The sequence below is a fragment of the Mya arenaria genome, chromosome 2 (assembly GCF_026914265.1).
Source record: "Mya arenaria isolate MELC-2E11 chromosome 2, ASM2691426v1".
NCBI lineage: Eukaryota > Metazoa > Mollusca > Bivalvia > Myida > Myidae > Mya > Mya arenaria.
In genome coordinates, this window is record NC_069123.1 from 1,873,484 (window position 1) to 1,895,135 (window position 21,652).

The window sequence follows — 21,652 nt, forward strand, 5'->3', positions numbered from 1 at the left end:
ACCAGATACACTTTGCCTTTGTAATTACTGATTTCGAGTTTTTAGCACTTGCTATTTCGTGGGTACCAGCAATGGCACCACTACGCTTAGTTACAAGCATTGATGGGCACGTTCAACAGGTATCGTTTTCCACGTGCGCCTGCGTTTTGCGTTATATGATAATTTGATAGTGATTGAGATTCCAGAATGTTGTTTGTGATAAATTCTGAACGGGTTATTTCTGTTTACAAGATCTTTTCTTTATGATTTCGGAATTATATGTTACCTATTCATAAAAGCAAAGGCCGATTGGAACATTTTGTTGAGTATACTAATGGCCGAAAGTCGTGTCCGGTATGGGTTTCATTTGTGTCTTGCAAATCCCCAATGCCAATTTTCAACACATTACTGTACCGGCAGTACTGGCTCAAATGCCAAAAATCTTTTTTCATTGAATGCATATTAATGTCCAAATCAAAACAGATATTGTAGTTTTTGTAGAACGGACACGATTATTGGATATTTTAGTTTTTGTAGACCGGACAAGACTTTTGGCCATTAGTATACAATTAATAAAGTAAACTAAATTAAGTTGGATTGATGGCGAAAGCTGATAGCTTAAAAAAAACACTCTCGAGCCGGTTTCCTTGGTTTCTAACTGCTAGTGATAAAACGATTATCGAGTACAATCGATATATCGTCGCTGACAATGTTATGTCGGCAACAATCGATAGTGGTTGTCCACAATCGATGTCGCTAATATATTACTTCCGGTGACTACGTATTTTTAGCTCTACTGGCCAAAGGCCAGAAGAGCTTATGCGATGGTAATGTGTACGTAGTATGTGCATCCGTGCGTCCGTGCGTCTGTAAACAATTGCTTGTGAACACGATACAGTCTTCAGATTATGGCCCATGAAAGTTTTAAAGAAATGCTTTCTGTGTTTAGCTATGTTTGCATGAGCGAATTCTATTTTTAGCCAAGTTTACATGTACATGTAAATTCAAGTCTAGAGTTAAGGGAGACAATTTGCAAGTCTAGGATTTTGAGAGACAATTTGCTTTTTGCTTCTGCAGTTGATTTTGTGAATTACTCTGCCTTGTTCTTGTTGAAAGCCCAAAGGCCATATATTAGCTTTAAGTGCTGTTGTTTGCGCATTCATCTTAACAAAATTGGTTGTGCATGTTTAAGTTATGCTCCTGGTGTCATTACTGGCCACACCCACGGTTCACAGGTTTGGTCAACATAAATCTGGAAAGGTTTGAAAATCTTTTTGTGTGTTTGTGCATCCATCTCAGCACAATTGATTGTGAATGTTTGTTCAAATTTATCAATGTTGTTCTAGGATGTCCTTGACTCAAATTGACCTTTTGACCAACCTTTTTTACTTTTAAAACTACAGAATTTTTTACTATGAGTACAGTTTTGAAAGCATTTTTTTTGTCAGATGACTTTTACTTGGCACATTTTAAAATAGTTCATGCAACTAATCGGCATGCAATACTTTCTGGGCTCAGATGTTGAACGTGCTACGTTTTCAGGTAACCCAAACACAAAACATAAACTATATGTCTGTTGCCTTTTACCCATACATACATGCTCTGGATTGATATGACCACAAAAGCCATGCCAGTAGAGCATAGGCCCTTTTGGGCCTCTTGTTTGGTTTTGTGGTAAATGTCAACTTTTCTTTCAGGTAAATTTTCGTCGAGTTCATTTTAACAAGGGAGGTCACTCTCTGACACGAATGCGATGAATGTTAACAATTTTGCTTAAAAACTTACAAACCCTCCCACAATTACAAATTGTTTATATATTTCATAAAATCCTCTTAAATTACCTGTCTCTATGGTGTATAGGGTCCGGTCTTACCTGCAAATTTCGGGAATCCGGGAATGCATTCTGTTTTTGAAACCTTTTTTGGTATCGTTTGTAATTACAAGGGTAGAAATGTCAGGTGCGTCCAGGTTTCCTGGTTTGTTGTTTGGGGTGAAAAACGTCCTCGATTCGGTAAGTATAACCATTGTTATGTTAAAACGATATTTTTTAGAAATGAACTTGTGCACCGAATAAAGAGCAATAAATTATTGCTAATTATTTACGAAGAGGCTTGTCTAAGATGAGAAGCATGGGCGTATTAAAATATATCCTGAAAACAAAGCACGTTTTTAATAGGCTTACCGACTCGCTCAATGCACTTTATTCCTCAAAACAACGATTTTATACCATTCTCTTTCGTGTAATTCTCATCTGATACAGTGATATGGTCAATCAAAGGTATTGTTATTGTTTTCCGGGTGCAGATCGCAAGTTTTTGGCGATAGATCAGCCCATTAAAGAAAATGTTTACTGGTTCATTCTGGTTATTTTAAGAACCCAGGCTCGTCCCAAATTTAGTAAATCTATGGCACATTTTAATAACGATGAAAAGGCGTCGATTGTTTTTCATTGTACATGTATGTGTTCTATAACAAGCGGAAAAAGGGTCCATCTTTAGCGAGGCCAAAGCCGTGACTCGCCCATAATAACGCGTAAGTCGCGCTTCATCTTCATCTACGATAACGTGGAAGCCGTGATTCACCAATGGTAACGAAGAAGCCGTGATTCACCTAAGATAACGACGAAGCCGTGATTCACCTATGATAGCGAGGAAGCCATGATTCACCTTTTATAATGAGGAAGCCGTGATTCACCTACGATAACGCGGAAGCCGTGAATCACCTAAGATAGCGCGGTAGATGTGCTTCACCAGACGTGATTCACCTACAATAACGAGAAAGCCGAGGAAGCCGTGATTCACCTACGATTATGAGGTAGCCATGATTCACCTGCGATAACGAGGAAGCCGTGCTTCTCCAGGGTTGCCACCGAAGTCTTGCACGGCTAGATCATCACGAAATTCAGGCTCAGCGAGCCGGGTAACCTGTTGCATGGTAGAATTATATACAGGAATGGCCGGAGGTTTACACAACTAGTTTATGTAATCAAGTCTGCTTGATATGAAGTGTAATAAAATTCACAATTTTGGCTTCAAATTTCGATTCATGATAAACTTAGGACATTTCTATACAAATATCATTTCCTTTCTCATGTAATGATGCATTTTCTGCATTAGGCTAAGCAAAATTATTGTACATGTATCAACTATGTGCCCAAAACAGTCAATAATAAATAAACGAACATCTTCATACGGTGTTTAAGAACTTCAAATGGTGCTTTATGCGGGGCACCGTTACGCGACCTATATAAAGGCAGTGATATGTCTGCCGCATACTGTATGCGGCGGCGTGGTGCCTCCATGTCGCACTGTATACAGCAATGTTTCAGAACTCTTCATGTTTCAAGAATTAATCTACCATTTTCTGTCAGTATACAACGTACAGTAATATTTTCATTCATGGCCATATTTTCGCACCTTTTATTGTGATGGCCAAAGGCGTTACTGTATGGCATTGTTATTATAATAATACACTTATTTATAGAATATTTAATAATAATATAAATAGACTGAATAAGCAAAAAACGGAAGGCATAAAAATAATACTAAATAGCTAAAATAAGGCAATTAACTCATTTTTGAAGAATTGTCATTTTAGTATAAAGCTCTTAAAATATGATATTATAACATAGTAGCTTTTTTTCATACCACTGCAAGAATTTATACAAAAAACATTTCCATGGAAATGTAATATACATCTGCCATTTAAACCTTCAAGTTTTGTATTATAATAAAATCCCAGGGTTTCAAATCTTGTTTGTACGGGAACTAGCGGCGCTGGTTCTCGACCCAGCTCTCAGAGCCACCGCTCGTACGTGTGGTCGTGCATGGTACGAGATCTGTCTCCTCTCTTCTTGCTTTCCTTCTGGCTCTTTGAGCCACCATCGTACATGTGTATGTGGTCGCATATGTTTCGAGATCTGTCAAATCTTGATTACTTTCTTTGCCTCTTTACACACCCTCCCCTCTTTTCTTCTTTAATCTCAAAAACTTTCTTATGTGATTTCAACCTTTCAACTTCCGCATCTTATCTCCCATCCTCTTTCTCTCCTCTATTTCTCCCCCTTCTTTAAACCTCTTTTTCTTCCCCCTCTTTCTCCCCTCTTTTCTTAAATCTCAAACACTTTCTTATGTGCTTTCAACCTCTCAGCTTCCGCATCTTATCTGCCCTCTTTGTTCCCTCCTCTTTCTTCCCCTTCTCTTTCCCCTTCTTTCTTTTTTCCCATCTTTCTCCCCCTCTGTCTCTCCTCTCTTTCTTCCCCTTCTCTTTTCCCCTTTTACTCCCCTCCTTTTTCTCTCCTCTCTTTCTCCCCATTCTCTTTTCCCCTCTTTCTTCCATCCTCTTTCTCTCCTCTCTTTCTTCCCCTTCTCTTTTCCATCTTTCTCTCCTCTCTTTCTTCCCCTTCTCTTTTCTCCCTCTTTCTCTCCTCTCTCTTCCTATTCTCTTTTTCCCCTCTTTCTCTCCTCTCTTTCCCCCTCTTTTTCCCCTCCTCTTTATCTCCTCCCTTTCTTCCCCTTCTCTTTTCCCCACTCTTTCACTTTTCCCCTCTTTCTTTCCCCTTTTTCTCTCCTCTCTTTCTTCCCCTTCTCTTTTCCACTCTTTCTTCCATCCTCTTTCTCTCCTCTCTTTCTTCCCCTTCTCTTTTGCCCTCTTTCTCTCCTCTCTTTCTTCCCCTTCTCTTTCCCCCTCTTTCTTTCCTCTCCTTCTCTCCTATCTTTCTTCCCCTTCTCTTTTCCCATCTTTCTTCCCATCTTTCTTCCCTCCTCTCTTTCTTCCCCTTCTCTTTTTCCCCTCCTCTTTATCTCCTCTCTTTCTTCCCCTTCTCTTTCCCCCTCTTTCACTTTTCCCCTTTTTCTTACCCCCCTTTCTCTCCTCTCTTTCTTCCCCTTCTCTTTCCCCCTCTTCTTTCTACGCTCGGGTTGCATTTATAATATGTGACAATAAGATGTTTGTAGATGAATTTAAACCTATTTTGTGTTGAAATGGTAAACTAAATGAGCTAAATGTTGGCGCAAATATATCAATGTTTCGATACTCAAAAAATCTGACATAGTTGCGTATAACAATAATTATAAATTGGGAATGGCAAAAAGAAATATGATCCTCAAAAATTTATTATTGCATATTTTATACGGTCTAACTCCATACTCCTTTCTTATATGCAACGCGAGATCAGGATGTGAATATTTGTGTTTATATGACTAGGAAGTTAATAAATGCATCGATTTGAAAGTACAAGAATATGTGGACCTCTGTTGTACTTATTACTCTGTCGCTGGTGAGTAATTAATATACATACTTTATTATTTTAAAAACAGTATTTTACATTCATCCAAAATATAACCTATCAAAGTATTTGTATATTGGACCAAAACTAAATTATTATTTACTTCCGATTTCATTGCCAAAATATACGACATAATGTAAGTCTTTTTTAAATGAATTGTGTCTGAATATCATTTCACACTGATAACCGTCACCATTTTGTCTGGGTACATAGACGCGTCTTTTACGTGTAAAAAACCCCGAAGCTTTGCAAAAGTTTGGTCCAAAAAATAATAAAATAATAAAGGTCAGATATTTCGCTGCCAATAAAGCAATCTAGGGTCGGATACGGCGAAATAGGGTAGGCCAGGAAACCGGAAAGAAATAACTGCTTTTGTTGCGTCTTTATAATGTTTTGTGTTTTGTTTACATGAAGTGTTCAATGGCTTTCAAGGCGCATTTTGCTACACATCGCCATCTTTTGCATATCTGCCTGGTTTAGGTCACCGTCTCTGGCACCTTGACATGACTTGAATTATCTTTTATAGAAGCGTAAAAGAGAATCTCTCATGGTTGACTCGAAAGTTATATATGCGCGTTGCTCTCATCCTTAGTTTCTTTAGGCATCGGATCTTATAAGTTTCCCAACTCCTCTAGATCTAGACTTAAAACAATGATAACAATATGAGAGACAACTTTTTTTTCTGGACCAATAAACATTATTGGCTTATGATACTCTACAAAGTGAATTAAACTAACTCTTTGTGAAAACAAGTCATAGTGGTTCGAGGTTTAGTTTTAAACTTAAAAATATTGTCTGAATCAAAATGCTAATTATTTATTAAATGAAACATTGACTCGTTTCAGAGCACAGCCAAACTTTTCAAAACATAAAAATAAACGAATGTCGTAAGTGTACTGTTTGGCGAAACGATAGCCAATGGCATTAACACATCAGTAAATAAGTGTTGTTTTTATATATTAAATTTAAAGAATTCAGTAGAATTGATTGACCCATTAAACCATTTAAAACAAGTTCTGTGAAATGCAAACCATAGTAAGTTTACACCTGCCCTACTTTGGAATGTATAATGCAGTGCCAGCATACTTCAATTTAACTACATAACTTAATTCTTCGAGCTCAGTTTAAACAATATGGGTACGCAAGGTGAGTTTTCCGGAAGTGTTAAGCCGGATATTATCGAACCTATTTACGTCTTGGCAGTCGAGCTATATGATTGGTTAAGATAGCATCGGGTGATTACGGAAATTACCGATGGAACTAGAAGACAGTATCCGGATAATTCGGAACTCCTCGGCCATTTTTTTCAAAAACAACCTCGGATGTATGCCGGTACATCAGTTAAAGTAGTTCGTATTTTTTTTGGATTATATCGTTAAATCATTTTAGTGTTTTAGAGTTGCATTTATTGATATAAGTTTAAATTGGTTGATAGTGAAGTGTATTATTGCAAACATAATTAAGATTCCCAAGAGTTAAGACATAAAGTTTAACTGCTAAATAAAATTACTACGCGATCTACTTGCAGCGGACTTAAACGTGCCTCTCTTTAAGTATGTAAACCGTCCAAATACATCCGAGGTTGTTTTTGAAAAAAATGGCCGAGGAGTTCCGAATGTATACGGATATGACAGACGACGAAGAGGAATAAACGAGTATTGGAAAAAAACACGACCACCACCAACTTTTAACATCGATTCGTCGATTTAAAGGTATTTGCTATTTATTTTTAAGAGAAATTCCCGAAACGTTTCATTTTTAGTTAATAGAATGTGATAAAACTGAGAATGGCTTTTAGTATCAACAAATTGCCTGCCGTCGCATTAACGGATCAATTTAACATGTGATAAATTAAAAGGGACTGGAGTAAGTGGTCGTATTACCGAATAACGGGATGCCCGTTTTTTTCGGGGTTTACGATCGGGTCTGAAAAGAATCGGATCTTATTAGCGGGTTGGTTGTGAAAACGGGGTGGTCGCATATAGGGATTTTACAGTATTTAATTTGATCAGTATGTCTTAGATGATTTACGGAGTCTTCATGATGAAAACAGTCATTTCTTTAATCAAACATTTCAAAGACGACTGATGTCATCCGTTCAGATACAAACGAATTTGCGATTTGGCATCCATAATGAAATTGAAACAAATTGGTCAAGACCGTCATAAACTTGACAAGTTACAGAAATTGATGCAGTAATAAAAAGTTTAAATTTATTTGAAAAAGTACAAAAAGTTGCCCGATTTTGTTGTTAAAATGCTTGATAGCAGCAAAGATGGTAAAACACATCTTTTGTTAAAACTAGTTATAATATAGATATTTTGAAACTCAGACTCATGACGTAATTGAGCCCGGATCCAGAATTTCTTCACATATGATTTCTGTGGAATATTAGTAACCGAAATATCCAACATATAAGAACAGTATGTTGGGCAGGACATTTTGGCAAGTTTAGAATACCCTGAAATTTTTCATTTGTCATACTTCACTTTGTATTGTTTATTAGTATAATTGCTTTTCTTTAAAACCAAATGCATTGATATCTATTCAGTGTCAAAAGCTTACCGTTTGTAAGATATGAACTCATTCATATACATTAAGTGTGTTGTTTAATGAGCATTTTTTAACTTGAGTATGTTAAATATGGCGATATACCCTTTTTTATTTCTGAGGTTCAATATTTAGCAAGCATAATTTAATACCTTGAAATGTATCCGTTGGAAAATGTGCAGGTGTATTATGAGGAGTTGAGCAAATTTTATGAAAATTTATCAGATTTTCAATAAAGAAGCATTTACATTTATTGGGAAATGTCTTATTACAAAAGAACAATGTTTTTTTATGATAGTCAAGATTACTCGGACGACAAAAAAGAGACTTACATTTTTGTAACCACGAAATTAATTTTATCCACTAGCTTGCATTATTTTTGAGAATATTTTTACATTTCTATTGGAAAACAACAACATTGAGTTGACTGGAGAATTTTGACACAAAATAAACTTTTCCGAAAAAATATGCAAATGCTTTTCGATCCAAACTCTGATAAAATATTTTTTCGCAAAATTTGCTCAACTCCTTATTACCCCGAAACACGTTGCAATTGATGTATATTCCTTAAAATATTAATTGTTCTGAAAAGAAACAACGTAATCATTTTAATTTTTGGATTTACCCACCCCCTATGCATTGTGGAAGGCCCTTAAGAAATAATCGTGTATGAAACAAGAAACATAACAATTTGTCACATAAATAAATGTATAATAACATTAGAAATACTGTAAAGACCTCTGATAGTTATTCGTACGGGCAATTTTGTCCCAAGGCTTTATTATACCTCGAGATATAAACGGAGTAACAGTCTAATAATTTGGAGACATATGATATGCTTAAAAGGGAATATAAACTTTAGTGGTGTATTCACAATGGGTGTCATTTTATCAAGTTACCTAAATATTTATAGAGAAAAATGTTAAACTGATCAGGTAGTAAATAGATGCATACTTTTAAAAAGGTGTAAACATATGAGGACTACGATCGTAACTCTTGCTCTTTTTCTCGTGAGTATTTCGTATGCACACTTTCTTCTTATGAATATTTTGTTCTTAACGTGTTTTACAACCATCCAATACGTACATTTATATTATTTTTTTGAGGGTTTTACACGGTATTCGAAGCATTCAGAACGCAAGGGAGTGGTGCACGAAACAGAAACCAGCGCGTGTGTGTGTGTGCATGTGTGTGTGTGTGGAGGGGGGCACCCTTATGTTTTGCGACATTCGGAACACCTCTGCCATTTTCCATCGAAAACAACCTCGGATGTATGCCGTAACATTATTTATATGAGAAGTCGTGAAAAATTAAATAATAGTACAGTCAAATATTGTTATTTCAAATTCATCGGGACATCGAGAAGCACTTCGAGATAACGATTATTCGATATAACCGGAATGCAAACTAAACCGAAAACATCGAAAAAAAAGTAACATAACCAGAATCTCGGTATAACAGAGTTCGATATAGCGAGTTTTGACTGTATTAATGAATTATAGTCTTATAACGTGTATTTTGTATATCTAAATTCAAATTGATTGTCAGTGAAGTGTATTAGTGCATAAACAATTAAGATTCTCAGGAGTACAGTCATTAAATTTAACTGCTAAATTGAAATTACGACGTGATGTACTTGCAGTGTGGTTAAATGTAGATTTCTAACCTTGTTAACCGTCCAAGGTTGTTTTCGATTGAAAATGGTCGATGTGTTCCGAATGGATGACGCGAATTCTCTTTTTTTAATTGACTAGCTGCTCATGTTTCGGTTAAAGTTACAAATTCATCTTCCTGGAAGTTGACAAACAACTAGTTGACTAGAAACATAGGGAAGTGTTCCAAGCTTATCCTCATGTTTCTTTGAATACCATATGTACATACTACTTGCGACGCGAAAAAAGTTCCTAGACTACACCCCGTACTAGCATGCTTAGTACTGGTGATACTTTTTTCAAAATAAGGCGTGCTGTATTTTCACTGTTATGTATACAAAAAAGAAATTAAAAGGCATATACTAAATGTGTATAAGCGGCGTCTGGGGATATTCATCATGTCTGTGATACCGTCATCACAGTCCACATGATGACGCAGCGCTCATAAGTTGGAAAACGTGTACGCGTACGCGTAAACTTACTGTTACTTGCCGCCCTTATAAGCTATGATTACCTTCTACTGGATGAAACTAATATATTATATACGAAAGTACACTGAAGGTCATGTAGACATTTAAGCGGGAGCATTTTATATTATAACATATAATGTAAATTGGTAGAAGCTACAGCAAGGAGCCCAATAGCTATGATTCTTAAGCAATTCACAATTTGACGATGCAATCTATGAACTGTTCAGCGTTTCAGTGAAGGTCTGGACAAAGTATCTGTTACTAAAATTTAACAAGGGGAGATAGCTTCGTAGCAAAGTTTTCCAGAGTTTATAAGTTATTATTATTAAAAGGTGCACAGCCTTACATTGCCATCTATTTATGTTCAAATTTACAATCAATTCGTTCCGAGTTCTGCTCTCGACAAAAAAGAATCTATATGCAAATTTACTTTCAAAATATGAACCTCAGAGTTACAGTTCCGGCGCTGTGCACAATCTCACGCTGTCGTTTATTAATGGTCGAAGTTTAATTTAATTCCTGTTAGTAGTTTCTGAGGAATGTTTTAGACAAACTTTGTTTTAACAAATTCTGTATTGAAGGGAAGAGAACTTTGTACCAATGTGACAACGCGTTATTTAAAATCTATTAAATGCGAAATACTGCACATAATCAAACATACAATTCCTACCAGGCAGAAGTGTCAAATTACGCTTCTACAAATCTAATAGTCAATGCACTGAAGCTGCTGTTCTGATGATTGTCAAGAGTTCCATGCTTGCAACGTAAATGGTAAAATGATTAAAAAGTTAGAAAAAACTTGGTGGCCAGTAGAAAGCATAACGAACTTTAAAAGTAGCTTTTACCCCCCAAAAAATAAAATAGATAAATTGAACAACAAACGCAACTGCAAGCAATTACTATCATTCTCCTTATACCGACAATGTTATTTGTGTATCTCCACTTTGTTTTTTATAGTAATCTAAACTGCTTAAAGCTGTCTATACCGAAAAAGAATTTTTCAATCAAGTGTGGTTGTCTTTGACAAGTTTCACGGTATGATAAACTGTACCAAGCGCTATGCCTCTAAAACATGGTTCTATTGAAAACACTGTTGAGTCGTTGCCATATAATATAGGCAAGCTTCACTAACAAGTGAAAACAATATGATACGTTTCTTACAATGTATACACATGTTGACAATTAAGCGAAGGCAAAAAGCGAAAACTGCGACAAAGAATTAAAAACAAAATATTTGTGAAATAATCAAACATAGTTTTGAAGTCTGAGAAGGAAAATCAATTTAGGATAACATTTAGTTTAAAATTGGCATTACTTTTTAGGGTTGGTCCAACCCATCACGGATCTTTAAGGTGTATTTGATCATGGTCTCATGCAACCAGAAACAAAAAATGTAAACTAAGCTTTTTAAATAATATTACTGAACTGATTTTGTGTCGCATATTATGGTTCTGTCCATTATATTACCATTTTGCATTGTTTGATGATCCTTGCATAATATTGACTTACTTTACTTTATTTTTATTACTATTACGATATCTAATTTTGTTGGAATAAAATAAAATGAAGCAGATATATTTGATATACATGTTTCTTTATAAATGAAAACAAAATATTGTACTTTGCATTTATTGTTTCATTGCATTTCGTTTATTTCCGTTTTTGAAAAAAATATGAGATGGCCAAATCAGAATTAAAGAAAGAAATGTAAGCTATTTAATGTCGTTAACAATGACATACTTAGCAATTAAATTAGTCATCGTGATGGGTTTCGGAACACTTGAACTAAATGAGTTTCATTATATTTAGCACAGTACTACTTTTGTACATTTGTAGTGGGTTTCCGCGATTATTTTCATAACTCGATTATCAATTTTGCGGTCAGGGCCTGTGGAACGTTCACACGTGAATTCAATTTTCGCTTTAAATCGAATTTAACGGAGTGCAGTATCAACTACGTAATCATGATTTTTGATTCGTTCAAACAGTTTAATTTTTGAAATTTGAAAGGGAGGCAAACACAGTAAGATTTAGTATGCTAGTTGGCTATAACCAGTGGACTGATCGGGCGGCGCTTTATTCAGCGTTAACATCGAAAACATTGAGAACAATGCAACATAAGCGGCTAATTTGTATTTCCTTACATTTTGTACACTGTCCATATATTTCGACATAAAGAATACAACGTATTTGTGTATTTTAGAACAGAAAATTGATCTGCTTAATAGGAATTCGCTGTATTTAAACTGAATTGTGAAATTCAAGACATGAAAAGAAAAGAGTGTCAGCGATTCGTTCTGAACAAATTCGGATGGACTTGTGAATTTTTCAAGCAAATTAATGGAAATGATTGAAACACGATTTGGCATCACAATGTTGATTGTTTTGTCCGACTCGGCTTTGCTCAAAAACGATATTTAATTTGAGTGTACGTTTACTCATCTTTGTGAAGCTTGAAGGTAACAGGAATACAACTGGAGTGGAAAGAATAACAGTTGAACTATCTTGAAATTTAATTAGGTAACGCATGATATCAAAAAATAAAAAAAATAAAAAAAATGATCTACTTCCCTGAATGGATTAAACTCGTGAAATATCATTTTTGTTCCCTTGTTCCCAGTGGCTTGTCGAGTTAAAGTAAAAGCTTAAGTATAATAACGTTTGAAAAATAGACATGAGCTGTCATTAAATGAAAGATATGAAACAGTTTTCCTTTTTATTGTTTCTAAAGATTAAATAAAGATAAAAATACGAGACAAAAAAAAACAGAACTATTTTCTGTGTAATGATAAAATTGCATTTGTATGAAACGGTCAAAACGGGGCGGTACTTCCCTTTTCCATTCATTGATACAATGGCGCGTAGTTCCCCATCGTATGTAAAACTGAAGCCTTTCTTCATGATTTTGAGAAAAAACTGTATAACAATAAGTGTGCTGAAAACTTGCCATTTCAAGATGGGCATTGAAGACCGCATAAATGCCACCGAAATGAATTCCAATCCTTAATAAACTTCAAATAGTCAAAACGTAACATAAATCTTTTTTGTTTAACCTTCACTTGCATTAAACTCGCGAGATGGAAGTAAATAGGTTTATCAGTTACTGTTCTGAAACTTAGTAATTGTATTAAAATTGTCAATTTACATAACATAGTGCTAGGTAATGGCAGGCATTCATCGGTTTTAGTTTCAGGCTATTCGAGAGATTTTTTGGATTCGATTTTTATTGCTTGCGAATAGAATTGTAAAAAGGTACAAGCATGCTTGTCGCAACTATAGCCGTTCAGCGCTTTCATGACACAAGTACGTCGAAAAAGTTATGCGTGTACATCATATTCTTCAATAACAAAAACTAGCACAGAATAATGTGTTTTTATTATATGCCTATCAATATTCTTTTCCATATCAAACAGTGAAAAAACAGCACGCCGTATTGAAAAATCCATATCGCCATACTGTCGTTTTCTGATTCCGTGTCATGCGAGTACCGTGTGTTATCTCGGAACTACTTTCCCGTTGCTAAAAATAGCGTGACAAAACACCATGGTAAAACCTTACAACTTTTATTTACTTAAAATCATCAAACCTTACTCACGATCCAGAGGCATGTTAAGTTTGTAAACATGATTCTTCAAAGAAACATGAGGATTAGCACGAAGCAGAGAATACTTCCGATGTATCTAGGCAACCATTTCGAAGTTCATAAAATATAGCATTATCATAAACATGAGTGGCTCGCCAATGCAAAGAGGATTTCTCTCAGTTTTGCATATTCTGATCGTCAAAAAATCCCACGAATATTCACTTAGTTAAAGATGGCCGCGTTACGTCTACAGGAAATGACGATTAGTGTATACATAAAGTTATTACAGTTTATTTATACCATTTCTTTGCTTTTTGCTGTAAAATTGTTTTTGTATTAGCAATTTAATTTTGCTAAAATATAAAATATTTTCTTCTTATTTTGCTCAATAAAGTGAATTCTGTAATTTCTGACTTCGTTTCGCTGTAGTAGCCCCCCCCCCCCCTAGCTTCAATACACAAAAGTACGTAACACATTCATACGCGCAAGCCATTCCAATCCATAGTGTGACACTTGACAGATGGCGGTAAATTTAAACGAAATTGAAACCGAAAAATAAAAAGGCAGATATAAAATAAATGGAATCTTACGATAAAACGCTTTTCTGGTGACTTGAATCACGTGTCGTTCGGTGTGTAAACATGTATCCGTTTCTACCTGCGGTCTCGACAGATACGTGTTTACACACCAAACTCGACGTGATACAGGTCATTTGAAAATCATCCTATCATAATATCCTATATATATACGGAATATCCGTCTAAATGTAGGTCATCAGCGCTTCACAATATTTTCGTGCACACTTTCTTATATATCATACACCGCCAGCTAAATTATTCGCAATTTAGTGCGACCAGTAGAGCTGCTTAATATATTTGCATGAATAGGCGCGCAATAATCGTATTATTCTGCCCGGAAAAAGAAGAAAAAGTTCTACAAGTTTACAATTTGAAGTTTGATATTTATATATGAAACAAATCGTCGGAAGAGGGCGATACCACTTAAACTTTCTTTTACTATTATGTTATCTTATAATGGGCTCGAATAGGCTTTTCACCTGGAATTTATATAAAAATTAATTGCAATAAATACGACTATTTTCATAACGTCGTAAAAATGAGAATAAGATTATTAAATATGAATACAGTAATAACGTTCGTTCTGTTATATCTCAAAACAAAACACTGTAATGTACCTTTCCAATTATTTCCCTTTTAACAGATTTCAGTTCATGCAGATGATAGTACCTTTGAAAAATTGGGCGAGCTTGAATTCGAATGCCCTCATGGTGAGTACAACGCAGTTTATTTATGTTTACACTTCAAACAATACCTTCAAATTTCCAGTCTATATAACGCCTATATTACAGTGCAGTACATCTTTTTGTACAAGCCAGATTCTGTTCATGCAATGAAGCAATACTAGGGTGAGGAATTACGTGCTATACAAGCAAATCTAGAATATTTCACACGTGAAGAAGCAGAACATAGCATAGTCTTTTATAGGCTAAGAAATACTTTCATATCTTTTTTTGTCAACAAAGTTATTTAGAAATTGTTGTCACTAACTTGTTTGTTTACATTGGTTGCAATACGTGTTGACCCAAATGAGAACCCCTTTGAAGTAACGTGATTTCTTACCTAGAATACCTTGTATAATATAGTACTTTACTATGCATTAAAAGCATTTATGCGTAGAGGCCCGTTGTTTTAAAAAAGGGCATTTTAGTGAAAACTTTGAACAGTACAGTACATTCATTAGTTCTTTATTGTGCGATTCATTTTTCTTTAATGAGTGGCCCTTTTTAGAGTACAGTGCGAATTCAAAGGCAATAAAAATGTGTGTAACGCATTGCACAATACAGTGCATTTTAAGCAACGATTTGTACAGTACAGTGCATTTATGTACATGTTAAACGCCTTAGAATATAATGAAATGATGTGTTATGCTTAAAAATAATACCTTATCTAGAACGCCTTACAATAAAATGCATTGATGAGTAACGATTCGGGTCTGTTTCTTCGTGCAGTGCATTTATTTTTAACACCTTGTATTAGATAATGCATTTATACCCAAAAGTCTAAATGGATATTATACTTAATTTATTTTCTTTATTTCCAGGCTGGATAATTCACAAAGCCAACTGTTATAAGAAAGTGGATGTTGAGATGACGTTCAACGAGGCGTCCACGACGTGTAACCTGTACGTATGACGTCATGAAATAGCTAAACATATAAGTAAAGAAGAACAAAAACGTTCATAAGATTTTTTTAATATGAATGAAATATGTATTTAAATAACTGAACGCTTCAATACATTTCTTATTATTTCAAAATTCACCAGGCCTTCATAATATTTCAATATTTTATACACTAAAAAATTTCAGTGTGCCTCAAGAAGTGTTCCGAAATTCAGATCACGGATCTTGTGAATATAACAGTGGAAAGTCTTTTTACACTATTTTCGTAGTTATAGAAAGAAGTCCAATCAAATGCTGGTACATGCTTTTTAGGGAGGGTGCTCATCTGCTGTACTTGGCGAATGAGATTGAATATGACGAGGTCATAGCCCACAACGCGCCAGGAATGAACATATGGATGGGTAAGTAAGAATGTGTAGTAAAGATGTGTTATCTCTCTCCACTGTTGCCAATATTCAAGGAAGATTTCACAACATGATTCTTGTCTTGTGCTTACCCATGGAAATGCTTACGCCAGATTAACTTTTACGACTATACAATATTACTTATTACGTACTTTGTAGTGCGAGTCTATACTTCGCTTTATTTTCTTTACCTTTATTATAAAATAAACACGGAAAATTCTGTTAAAGCTGCACCCTCACATATATACCATTTTTACAATTTTTTTTTTTATTTTTGTTTTGGAAAGAGATTTTTTTGCGTAAATATCTGCAAACCAATGATATAAGATTGCTGACAAAAAATCCGATCGTAGATTTTCATATTTCCGTTCGAAAATTGATGTTTTATGCCTTAAACCGTTACTAACGGTTTAGGAAAAATACATAAAACATCAATTTTTGAACTTAAGTATTAAAACCTGCGATCTTATTTTTTGTCACCAATCTTATATATAGGATTTTCGCAAAAAATTGGCTCCTTCCAAGACAAAAAATAAAAAAAAAAGTTGTCAAAGCGTTCCATCTGTGAGAGTGCAGCTTTAAAATAAAGAGGCCAATAATACTGATACTTTTTGCATTATGCGTTTAGGCTTCGAGACGAATGGAACCCACATTGGTCGTAACGTTACTGGTTTCGACACTCCGAGCGATCGGATTCCACGTTGGGCTAACAACGAGCCCGCCCCAAACATGCACGGCGTTGACTGTATTCTGGTCGACTATATGAAGGGGCTTATGGTTAGAGCGTGCGACGAGATGCATCCTTTCTTCTGTAAAAGAAGGGCCTGTCTCAAAGGTAATGAAATAAGTGTTTGTTATCATTTTTAAAAAAAGTATCCTATAACACTGTTCCTATATATTTCATGTATCACGGGTCACGTATACAGTTTCGATAGGATAATCTACGTCATATATCTCCACTATTTGTTAACAAGTTTAAGAAAATTAACCGGATCAATGGCACTGTTATTATATTAAACCGTATTCAATAAACCATTGATCTAATTGATAAAGGCATATGTTAAACCCTAAGGTTACATGTCCTGCGACACGGCTACGAAGTGTGTTCCTGATGCGAGAAAGTGTGACGGGAAACTTGACTGTTTGGACACAAGGGATGAATTGGACTGTCGTAAGTTACCAAAGTCTTGTTTTATATGACTGTATCTAGTAAATTGCTTTTTCATATACGTCTGTGAACACCAAAAGTTCATATTTCACTCGTGGCTACATCACTCATAAAATATAATTTTTGTTCCTCACTCTGTGAAATATGTTACGATCTTACATTGAAACAAACTCGGTGAAATATGTTACGATCTTACATTGAAACAAACTCGGTGAAATATGTTACGATCTTACATTGAAACAAACAATTATCCTCTATATATACTCAAATTGTACCAATGGTTCACGGTTTTGGTACGCTCGTTTTCCCACAATATCCTGCAAACTTAATAAATCAGATAAGATAATTCCAAATAGATGGGCTGTTAAGGATTCCGACCAACACATAGATTAGTTCTCTGATCGTTCCACTTTCCTGAGTGGTAACTGCTGGTGCCTTGAGACCTCATATACGTTTGGTTTCAGTAGAACAACTATTCGCTTACTGATTTCTTACATGTAAGATAAATGACCGCAATTCAAGTGCTTATTCATAAAGGTATTTCAGTTTGCATATTTATTTTTTACTTCAAATGCAATCTGACAAATGATGTTTGATGAAATCTTTGAAGGCCAAGTAAAGGTGTTTGTTATAATAAATATGGCAACAATTATTTATATTCTTTTACTGCGTGCAAAAATATTTCGAAATATACCAAATTGATATGGGGTCACCAGACATCTATACCTAGCATTTATGTGGGGCTGATTTCTTTATTTCCGTATTAGAATCATTCGCCAACGATCGTATCATGTGGCTGTATTTTTTCTAAATTATTTATTTTTGTTTTAATGAGATATAACAATTGTGTTTTTGAATTTAAAAAAAACATATGATGATAAGATTTTCTTATACTTGCTAAGTAATCAACTTTGCTAAAGTTGCTCCATTATCAATGAAAAAAGATCAGAAATACCGGCCTTACGATAAACTGTTAAAAGATATTTGAAAGGATTATCTATTCTACTTTACAGCTAATTATATGAACTATATAGACGTGGAAACCTCAGGAAGTTTTTCTACTCGCACCCTGTATTCTGGTCAGCAAAGAATTTGGACAATGAAAGCTCCCATTGGACGACGAATTAAGCTTAACGTAAGTTAAAGATAAGTGGTGGGCTATTATTACCATGAATAAAACAACCCTCAAAATCCTTCTTTTATGTGAAATGTAAGGGTGTCTGTCTTCCTAATTCGTGAAAAATCATGAATAGTATGGTTCCATTTTTGAACCTTAATTCCATAACTTGTTTCGAACACACACATCATAAGTTGTCATTTACAAATCTAACAACAACAGACAGATATACTGCACACATCTTTTTCAAATTGTATTGGTAAATGGGGTAAAGACGTGTGGGGCGAAGTCCATTCTATTTAACAAAACGTATGTAATTGATAGCAATATTCAATTTGGTCACCTGACACAACTTAAAACTTAAAAATACTCAACCGGTATTTTTACCGCTAAATTAAAGTTTACCAGTATCATTTTTATTAATACATATTACTTATACCTTAAATATACAATGGACCTAAACAATAAGCAACACAATGTGTGCCGCCAATCTTACTTTAAGCACAGGAAACTATGGGTTTGTATTTTTTGCTTTTCAAATGTTAAAATATGTAATATGTGCTTCTTTTTATTGTTTTTAGGTGCCGTCTATGACTCTCGAAACGAATGTGGCGTTTTTAGAAGTATGGACTGGTAATCCTACATTTGCTGTTTCCCGGCTCATAAAGAGGTTTACTGGAACTGTAAGTGCGGGCGTCTATCTGTATTCAGATAACAACTACATGACTGTTCGTCTGTACGCCAACAATCGTCAGCAAGACTTCAACGCAAAAACATTGAGTTATACCGCAGGTATGTAAAATGTTCACACATATATATCCTATGGGATTCTTTTGAAATGTTTTATGACCTTAGGTTTACAGCATGATTACAAAGACAATCGTAATCATTACTCTGAAAATGTTTAAACAGGAATCTTTTCTTTTCTTTAAATTTATCAATAATCATATATGTTTTCCAATTAATTCCAATTAATTCATAGCTCGCGAGTTGACTAAACATCCATTTTCTTTCTTTATAATAAAAAAGTTTGTTTGGAAAATCAGCATTAACATAACTAATCTACCTTACGATTTTCAGATAATACAAACATATTTCTTGGCTACAAGGACCTTGACGCTACGGTCGCGTTGAAATCGCTGACCTTCCCTTACCAGGGAATGGAATATAAACCAAAAGGTCTACACCTGCGTTGGAGAATTACAGCTCTTGGCGGAGATTATATTACATACTATGTAAGCAAGTTTCAATTTGCCTCGATTTCCCCAAGAATTAGCTGAGTGTGCTCTGATTGAGCGTCTGTCATTATCCCTTTATTATCTTAATCATAATCATGATATCTTCTGTTTATTTAGTAAAATCAAGGTTCAGTACGAAATTTGGCTGAGTGAGAAAATAAATAAGTTATATGCTTAATAACTTTCTTTGAATTTAGGGTTAATTAAGGTGGAAGGCATCGACGTAAAACAAAATTGCATGGCCATTAGAGGTATATGTGCACTGAGCACTGACAAAACATTAGAATATATTTTAAAAAGTATGAAGTTCGGGTTTGGAGTACTAAGATATAACCAGGAAGGTTAAGCCTAACTAAACAGCCCTGATTTCTGGAATTTCCTATACACACTGTTCGCCATTGATAATAGGTTGAGCCAATAGATAAGACGAAACCCACATCAGGGAAGATACGCGGCGGGATGACATACCTAGAACCGGGTGATGTCCGAGTGACCGGACGTAAAGAACTGCACATCACAATGGAAGGCGTTCCTGAAAATCTCCAACTTATGTACAAATCAGGTATGACGCAAATCAACACCTATTATGTAACACATTTACCCGCCGTGGTTAATGTTTAGCAGCATACTGGATATGTCTCAAACGAACGTATTATATGTAGAAAAAATGAGATATGTTGCATAACATGAAAATCAAACATATATTAAGCAAATAGCTATGTTTGTTGCATTGTAACATATTAATCATGTTAAAAAAATGCAAACGTCATGAATGTTGCTAAGCAAAAGCCGTGTGTTTTCCTTTGCAACGTATCATCTTTGTTACAAAATAGCAAACCACGTAGGCATATAAGCCACCAAGGACGGTGTGTTTCAAATAAAACAATCATTTGTGAATCTACAATTGCAACATTCGAATAGGTAAGCAACAAAAAGGGTCTGTTGTGAATGAACAATACGTGCATATTTACTGACAAGCATCATATCAGGTATGTTGCCAAACGACAATAAATGCATATAAATTGGTAAGCAAAAAGTCAGGTATGTTGCGAATAAATAATAGGATAATGTTAATTGGCAAATATCTATTCAGGAATTCTGCCAATCGTCAATAAGTTCATATAAATTGGTAAGCTACAAATCCGATGTGTTTCGAATGAACAATTGATGCATGTTAAATAAAACCCATCAAATTAGATATGTTTTCAATTATCAATAGGTTCACGTGAATGAAGGAATTTTGTGAATGAACATATATAGCCAATACTTATCAACGAGTATAAATTTGATGTTTGGATAAAAGCCGTTTTTGAATAAATCACACATATCCTTACACCGACAGGCTGTGGTGACATTACGCTGATGCATGAGTATGGCACAATACAACTGTTTGACGAACTGATTCCAAACAATGCAACGTGTACGTGGACATTAAAAGGGGGAGAAGCAGTTGGTCGAGGACTGGCGTTAAAGTTCATGAACGACCTGTATGACGATCCACGTACAACATCGGCAACAAAGTCCATGGATATATTTACGGTAATCAATAAGCAATGTAACTGAACGTTACCTAAATGGTTACAAAGTACGTAGGAATATTAACACATATTATGTTTTACGTTTCAAATATTTGCAAAATTGCGACCGATATATTTCATAACTGCACGACAAATTAAAATCATGGATTATTATTTTGAATCACGTTCAAACAGATTGAAGGCTCAGGAGGGACTAAGACTGAGGTGGAAAATTATCCTGAGATGATTTACCATAGTTCGGATGGTACCTTTAAAGTCACTTTTCAATCTGATGTTGTCCTTAATTCAAAGAGTTCTAGTTTCGACTTCGGAGCAGGTATTTATTTTCATTGGCTTTTTATTTATAAATATCGAGTATCTAGTTTAATGTTTGTTATAACGATAACGGTAGTTGTATTGTAAAAATCATTGATATCGCTGTCCTTTAAATTTGGCCATGATAAAAAATAACCTTTGTGATAGTAA

At 34.9% G+C, this 21,652-nt stretch overlaps 2 protein-coding genes across 3 annotated transcripts in view; one reads left to right on the forward strand and one right to left on the reverse strand.

The window, feature by feature from the left end:
* Positions 1 to 4,472: 4,472 nt before the first annotated feature.
* On the reverse strand, positions 4,473 to 4,904 carry LOC128205126 (octapeptide-repeat protein T2-like). Its single transcript, XM_052906565.1, has one exon. It carries the CDS (start codon positions 4,902 to 4,904, stop codon positions 4,473 to 4,475), a length of 432 nt encoding a protein of 143 aa, XP_052762525.1.
* A 261-nt stretch (positions 4,905 to 5,165) lies between these two features.
* The window catches only part of LOC128221482 (uncharacterized), a 31,260-nt gene continuing 14,773 nt past the window's right edge, over positions 5,166 to 21,652 (forward strand). Inside the window, exons 1-12 of one of the 2 annotated variants that reach the window (XM_052930092.1) lie at positions 5,166 to 5,257; positions 14,743 to 14,809; positions 15,643 to 15,724; positions 16,035 to 16,123; positions 16,755 to 16,961; positions 17,199 to 17,297; positions 18,308 to 18,429; positions 18,993 to 19,203; positions 19,492 to 19,646; positions 20,058 to 20,211; positions 20,992 to 21,188; positions 21,362 to 21,503. In XM_052930092.1, the coding sequence (XP_052786052.1) occupies positions 5,222 to 5,257; positions 14,743 to 14,809; positions 15,643 to 15,724; positions 16,035 to 16,123; positions 16,755 to 16,961; positions 17,199 to 17,297; positions 18,308 to 18,429; positions 18,993 to 19,203; positions 19,492 to 19,646; positions 20,058 to 20,211; positions 20,992 to 21,188; positions 21,362 to 21,503 (1,561 nt within the window). In that variant the 5' untranslated portion in view covers positions 5,166 to 5,221. Of the gene's footprint in view, positions 5,258 to 6,686; positions 6,979 to 14,742; positions 14,810 to 15,642; positions 15,725 to 16,034; positions 16,124 to 16,754; positions 16,962 to 17,198; positions 17,298 to 18,307; positions 18,430 to 18,992; positions 19,204 to 19,491; positions 19,647 to 20,057; positions 20,212 to 20,991; positions 21,189 to 21,361; positions 21,504 to 21,652 lie in introns of those variants that run through there. The other variant, XM_052930100.1, reaches the window with a different exon arrangement.